Source organism: Aulostomus chinensis, chromosome 24 (assembly GCF_037954235.1).
Source record: "Aulostomus chinensis isolate RoL2024-O1b breed Wild chromosome 24, RoL_Achi_v1.0, whole genome shotgun sequence".
Classification (NCBI taxonomy): domain Eukaryota; kingdom Metazoa; phylum Chordata; class Actinopteri; order Syngnathiformes; family Aulostomidae; genus Aulostomus; species Aulostomus chinensis.
In genome coordinates this window covers 17,132,501-17,140,000 of record NC_141343.1, presented here as the reverse complement: position 1 = coordinate 17,140,000, position 7,500 = coordinate 17,132,501, and the positions used below count along the sequence as shown (strand labels likewise).

Here is a 7,500-nt window from a genome sequence, read left to right as displayed (position 1 = left end):
GTGGGTTCTGGTCTAGGCTGGACTCACTGGTGGGTTCTAGTCTAGGCTGTCCAATGGTGGCTGGACTAACTGGTGGTTTCTGGTCTAGGCTGTCCCATGGTGGCTGGACTAACTGGTGGTTTCTGGTCTAGGCTGTCCCATGGTGCTGGACTAACTGGTGGGTTCTGGTCTAGGCTGTCCCATGGTGGCTGGACTCACTGGTTGGTTCTGGTCTAGGCTGTCCCATGGTGGCTGGACTCACTGGTTGGTTTTGGTCTAGGCTGTCCCATGGTGGCTGGACTCATTGGTGCGTTCTGGTCTACGCTGTCCCATGGTGGCTGGACTAACTGGTGGGTTCTGGTCTAGGTGGTCTGACTTTTGCCGGTCTAACTGGCATGGTCGTACCTTGGACGTGGTCCCACAGATGGAGCAGATGACTCGGTAGGTGAGGTCTCCGCGTCCTCCTCGGTCCAGTGGCTCGCTCCAATCCAGGGTCACCATGGTGTCATTGACCTGACTGACAATGGAGCGCGGCGCAGAGGGGGGTTCTGGGGGTCAGAGGTCAGAATCATAGGGTGGAAGGTAGGAGAGTGGAAAGAAGGAGGGAACAAGAAAAAGGATCAGTCTTACTTGTGCAGGCGGTGTGGGGCGGGTCAGAGACGGCTCGATGGTATCCAGCGTAACACAGACAGGAGTCGGAGCCCGGGACGGGTGCTTTACTGTTTTCCGGACATGGGCCACATCCACCAGGTCCTGACCCCACCTTAAACTGACCTGATGGACAAGCTGCAGGACATGAATGAAGTTAGCATTAGCATTAGCACCTGTAATTTGCCAGCTGAAACTGTTTGTTTACATCTTTGCTCGAGGTCATCGCGAGCAGACAGCTAGCTTGCTGCTAAATCATAAGGGCGCTTTATCATTGTGAAGTCAGTAGCTAATCCCCACAGGAAATGGCCTAGCTGTTAGCATTAGCATCACGTAGCTTATGTACATCAGCCTAATCAGCTGTTGTTTTTTATTGCGACAAGATGACGCTGACTTATTACTCAGAGGGCCTCATCAAGCAGATCTCTTCTATGTGGAGGAAAACGCAACATGGCAGCACGGTGCCATCTGAAACCACCTCATCAGTACGTGCCGCTCCAGAACACACAAGCTGAGAAACAGCGTCGCTGTCTCCCGGTCTGAGCGCCAGCAGCAGCCAGTGTTGATAGGTGGCGAGGAGGATGCAACGCTCCCTGAGCCAGTAGATGGCGGCCGGGCTGGCGACGAAAAAGTCCCTCAGGCTCAGCGGCACAAAGCAAAGTTCAAGTCTTAAAACCTCCAATTTTTCCTGTGTGGAGGTGAAATCTGAACGCCATGGTGACCTCATCCCTTTGTTCTTTGCCGGCGAGTCAGTGGATGAAACGATAAAGTTTTATATGTTTGAGCTGAGGGCGACACTGCAGCACGCCAGCAAGCGTCTTCATGACAATCCTGCTGGAATGTTCAGCTTGATGGCGTCCGGATGAGCGAGGGATGAGGGAGGAGTACTCCCTCACAGACAATGAGAGACAGGAAGTGACCTTGGCTTCAGCAGGATGTGGAAAGTGCTGCCATGATGTCATCACTGCCACCATCCCCCCAGCACAGGCACAGGCACAGGCAGGCAGGCACGCACACACACACACACACACACACACACACACACACACACACACACACACACACACACACACATACACACACACAAGCAGCTTCGGCAGCTCAAGTTAACCTCTGAACTTTTCACTCAGGCAGGCTTTTGCCCCCCCCTCACAGGTTGTCAGCGGGCAACCAGAAGCAGCGGCGACCCCTGGCTGGAGCCGTCTCTGCAACGCTTCCTGGTTGTGGTCAGCTGACCCCTGACCTCACAGAGAATAACAGGAAACTTCAACAACCAAACTGTTGACCTCACTCTGCTTTCATCCTGGAGAGCCAGTGCCACACCAAACTCCACTCACATTTTGCTGCTTTCTGGTGTGCCGGTGGAGAAACACGCCAGAGAGCGCCACGGGCACCAGTCCAAGCTGCTGCTCTGGCTGTCACGTGTCAGAGGACGATTCTGCACTGTTAAAACACGCCTGGCCACCATGTTGTTTTTGCAGAATCACCATGATGACATGTGGTGCCCTCTAGCACCGTCCAAAATATTTGAGAGAATTTGCAGAAGTAAGCATGTTGGATCAGTCAGGGCTGTCAGCTGGCGTCTGCGGTCGCCTCCATGTTGGCGTGTTTGCTCTCACAGCAGAAGGAATGTTGACAGAGAAGAAAGACGCTCCGCCGCTAAAAGTGAAGACGCTTCCACTGTGTAAACTCATCCATGGCGTTTACCTCGAGAAGTAAACAACGTCAAGTAGGAACAAGCCTGAGACTGGAGGCCTCCCGATGAGGCAGATGATTCTTGTACTTCTGTGGCGTTGGAGTGTTGGGAGCCGTGAGGCACCGAGAGAAGAAGCCATGAATTCATGGCCACAAGATGTAACTTGTTCCCTCAACGTAGTTATTTTGACCCCCTAGACAGACTCGTTCAAATACACAGAATGAGGGAAGCAGAAGAATGTTCGTGACCTCTGAGTCATAATCACGACCACAGTATCGTTTGTCATTCTGAGGGGGCTTTTCTCTCACGTCGGTTCTGATGGAACCGTCGACCGCATCCAACCCGACGCTCTCAGACTCATGACAGGCTTTTATTTTGTAGAAACAAACTCAGTGAGTCACCACAGGCGCCAACAACCAATCAGTTACCAACAATCAAGCCATAATCAAGACATGAAACCAAGGCTCTTATTTTGAAAAGACTCACCTCGACAGTGCAAATCAGTGTCGCCTGCCTCGTATCCCGGGCGGCAGGCACAGCTGGACGTTGGCTGCCCCACCCACTGTCCGTCCTCGCCGCACAGCATACGGGGAGGTTGTGACTGCTCGCCGGGTGGAGTCACAGCGTTCTCGACACACACACCCTGAGCCTGAAACACGTACACACACAGAGACACACACATACACACACACAGACACACACACTTGAAAACAGAATCCTGTCTTTACTTTTGAAATTCTAATGATGGAATTTTTTTTGTTCAGCTGCTGCTGGCTGTTCCCATGGTAACGGCGTGGTTACCTGCTCCACAAGTGAGTGGGGGACTGTCTCAGGGAAGGAAGCAAAGGCCCGGCGCAGCTGCGGACACTTCCTGTAGAAGACTCGTACTGAGAGCAGCGCCATGCAGGCGCTCTGGCTGTGGAAGGCCAGGTAAAGCCCCGCCCCCTGCAGCGGCCCAAGGCGCAGCAGTTTTACGTTGTAGCGCTGCTCACCACCTCTGCTCAGCAGGTGGTCGGCGGCAACTGTGGCCACCTTGATGTAGGGATTCTCCATCCACGGCGGGTGTGTGGGCGTGGCTTCGTCGCTGTCAGACTGGTAGTAATACAAGTTGAAGGTTTCTTTACAGTGTCGCTGGGACAGAGACGAACACTCCATCATGGTGAACCTGATGGTCAGAGTGATGTCAGAGTGATGTCAGCAAACAGTGATTTAACTCAGTCATTACTTCTGTCAGTCAATGCCACTGACCGGATCTCCACGTAAAGAGTGGTCGCCGCCCGCCGCGGGATCCAGCGGGTCCTCAGCCAATAGGAGGCGGGGTCATTGAGCGTGCAGATCTCATAGGTCCGCACGGTGTTCAACTCATCGTCCAATCCGCTCGCCTCCTCCCACTGCAGAGGAGACGGGTTAGCATTCCTCATAGACATGACTGTAAGTGTTAGCAGGAAGCTAGCACAGAGTGTGTGTGTGTGTGTGTGTGTGTGTGTGTGTGTGTGTGTGTGTGTGTGTGTGTGTGTGTGTGTGCGCGCGTACCATCGGCTCGTCAGCGGGATGGTTCGTCCATCGAAGGTCCGACGTCTCCAGCTTGGTGTTCATCAGCACCTCTGGGAATCAGACAGGTGAGTCAGTTATTACCTGCAGATGTAGGTGTCAGGTGACCTCGTCGCCACGTTTCTAATGAACCATTCATTTCTGGCTCCCACCGTGCCGGCCAGGCGAGAGACATGTAGCCGAGTGTTTGCTGGGTTAGCACCACAAGCTAACTGGACATTCAACTCATCTCAAGCCCCGCCCTCTTTACTTGATGCTCCAATCAGGAGTGTTGCATATCCTGGTCACGCCCCTGCGTCTCACTCGGCCTTCATCTTGCTATGTCTTTTATTTACAGGCGTTGACGGGAGAATCAGCGACGGCGGCTGTTCACACCCTGATGTCACGACTGATCGGCAGCTATCGACCCTGCACCAGTTCAAGGAATGAATGAGCGTCCGTTAAGATGAGACATTCCTTTGTAGTTGGACAGGAACCAACACTCAAACATAAATGATCCCATGACACACACACACACACACACACACACACACACACACACACACACAGTCAATTACAGAGAGCTTCATTCCTCAGCTGCTACCAAGCAGAACGATGAAATGGCTGCCTTCCCTTCCTCTATGCTGTAATTAAACACACACACACACACACACACACACACACACACACACACACACACACACACACACACCAAGCTTACAGACTCTTAATTCCCCTTGTCAGTTAATTAAAATAAGAAGTGACTGCAGCAATCTTGTGTGTGTGTGTGTGTGGGGGGGGGGGGGGTCAGTGTGTTAGTCTCACTTCACATTATTAATCCACTGTTGATTAACGGTCACTGACTTGAATTCCAGACATTCACACACACCTCAAACCTGTCCTCACAATGAAGGGTGTGTGTGTGTGTGTGTGTGTGCGCACGTGTGATATCACAATATTGACATGACATGTGAAAAAAATGGTTCAAAATCTACATCAGGATGTCTGCTGGTGACATCACCTGGCAGAGGACAGAGCAGCGACCAATCACAGACGAGCACAGGTACATTCCAGGTGATACACCCCACCAACACTGACAGGTACAACAGTTGGTGCTGCCTTGACATCATCAACAGTGACATCACAAGTTTGACTGACAATCATGAGAAGGAAATCACCCACCCATCACCCACCCATCACCCACCCATCATCCACCCATCATCCATCCCTCCATCCTTCATCCATCCATCATCCATCCACCCATCATCCATCCCTCCATCCTTCATCCATCCATCATCCATCCACCCATCACCCACCCATCACCCACCCATCATCCACCCATCATCCATCCCTCCATCCTTCATCCATCCATCATCCATCCACCCATCATCCACCCATCATCCTTCATCCATCCTTCATCCATCCATCCATCATCCATCCCTCCATCCTTCATCCATCCATCCCGCCATCATCCATCCCTCCATCCTTCATCCATCCATCCTGCCATCATCCATCCCTCCATCCTTCATCCATCCATCCATCATCCATCCATCCATCATCCATCCCTCCATCCTTCATCCATCCATCCATCATCCATCCATCCCGCCATCCATCATCCCTCCTCCATCCATCATCCATCCATCCCGCCATCCATCATCCCTCCTCCATCCATCCATCATCCCTCCATCCATCCCTCCATGTTCTCCCTCTTCTCCTGTAGAGGGTGGTGGGGGTGGAGCCTATCCCAGCAGCCTTCCCCCTGGACAGGTCACCAGTCCATGGCAGGGCCAACACATAGAGACAGACAACCATTGGCTCTCCCAGCCACGCCTACGGTCAATTTAGAGTCTGGATTAACCTGGTCCCTCTTGATGTCTTTGGACTGTGGAGGAAGCTGGAGTACCAGAGAGAACCCAGCAGGAACAGGGAGAACATGGAGATTCACCCAGAAAGACCCCGTGCTGCAGCCGGGGCTCCACCCACAACCTTCTTGCTGGGGGGCCACAGGGAGGACCACTGCTCCACCCTCAACCTTCTTGCTGGGGGCCACAGGGAGGACCACTGCTCCACCCACAACCTTCTTGCTGGGGGCCACAGGGAGGACCACTGCTCCACCCACAACCTTCTTGCTGGGGGCCACAGGGAGGACCACTGCTCCACCCACAACCTTCTTGCTGGGGGCCACAGGGAGGACCACTGCTCCACCGGGCCGTGAGGAGGAAATTATCAGGACATTTAAAAGTGGGCAGGGCTTATTCTACAATTCCACTGATGCAGATCAATGGGGTCCTTTAACGTTGACAGCTGGATCTTCTTCTGTGGTGTTTCTGCAACACGCCATCCATCCTGAACGGACGCTATAACCTCCATGGTAACATGTTAACTGAGCTGAGCACGCGAACGTATTTGATGCTTGGCACTGATCAAAATGCTGACATGACAACTGATGCTAACGTTGTTCACAATGTGGACTTGGCGTGTTAGCAGTGCAGCCAGGAGTGTCACACCTGGACAGGTTCATAATCACACATTCACGAAGTAGAGAGGAGCCACCGTCCATCAGTACTCCAAGACCTGAAGGTCAGCCAGTCCAGAAAGTTGCTAAAACTTTGAATGCGTCCCCGAGTGCAGTCGTAAAAACCATCAAGCGCCACGATGAAACCCAGTCCCCGGCCTCAGGAACCACCAGTGAACAGCTCCTCAGACTGGAGCCCAGATGAACGCCTCAGAGTTCTGGTCGCAGACACGTCTCTGCACCAACGGTTCAGAGGAGACGGCGCCAATCAGTGATGGTCCAACAGCTGCTAGGAAACCACCACCCAGGAGAAGCAACCAGCAGAGGAGGTTTGTTTGGACCAGAACCACAAGGAGTGGACATGAGACCAGAGGACATCTGGGCTTTGGTCTGATGAGTCCACATTTGAGAGCTTTGGTTCCACCGCTTTGTCTTTGTGGGACACAGAAAAGGTGGAGGGACGTCTTTACATGCATGGTACCCAGCGTGAAGCATGGAGGAGGAGGTGTGATGGTGGGGGGGCTTTACTGACCCAACATGGCTGCCACAGCGTCCTGCAGCAACACGCCATCCCACCCCGTCTGCGTTTAGTTGGACCGTCATGATGTTTCAGCAGGACGACGACCCAAACACACCTCCAGGCTGTGTGAGGGCTACTTGACCAAGAAGGAGAGAGATGGAGGGCGGCCCAGGTGACCTGGCCTCCAGTCACCTGACCTGAACCCAGTCCAGATGTTTGGGATGAGATGGAGCGCAGAGTGAAGGCCAAAGGACCAACAAGTGCTCAGCACCTCTGGAACTCCTTCAAGACTGTTGGAGAACCGTTTCAGGTGATGACCTCATGAAGCTCAAGGAGAGAACGCCAAGAGTGAGCAGAGCAGGAGTCAGAGGAAGGCTGTTGAGAAGAACCTAGAACGAACGCTGGAGTTCTTTCATGATTTGTTGACGACAGGATTCCAGATGTGTTCATTCATAGTTTTGATGCCTTCAGAGAGAACCGACAATGAAAACACTCATGAAAGTAAAGAGGAACCAGAAAAAGAGGAGGCGTGGCCACGGAGGACGCGGAAACTACAGTGACAACACTGGCGGGATGTTTGTACAGGAAACTTGACCGCAGTGTGTGTGTGAG

General features: G+C 52.9%; 1 protein-coding gene across 1 annotated transcript in view; it reads right to left on the bottom strand.

Annotated features, from left to right (window-relative positions):
- The window catches only part of LOC147238987 (ephrin type-B receptor 4b-like), a 21,683-nt gene that overhangs the window by 8,250 nt on the left and 5,933 nt on the right, over positions 1-7,500 (bottom strand). The window contains exons 2-7 of the mRNA XM_086198121.1: positions 3,857-3,927; positions 3,572-3,714; positions 3,125-3,488; positions 2,810-2,972; positions 610-765; positions 385-527 (exon numbers count right to left, since the gene is read on the bottom strand). Of these exons, the coding sequence (XP_086054247.1) occupies positions 385-527; positions 610-765; positions 2,810-2,972; positions 3,125-3,488; positions 3,572-3,714; positions 3,857-3,927 (1,040 nt within the window). The remainder of the gene's footprint in view (positions 1-384; positions 528-609; positions 766-2,809; positions 2,973-3,124; positions 3,489-3,571; positions 3,715-3,856; positions 3,928-7,500) is intronic.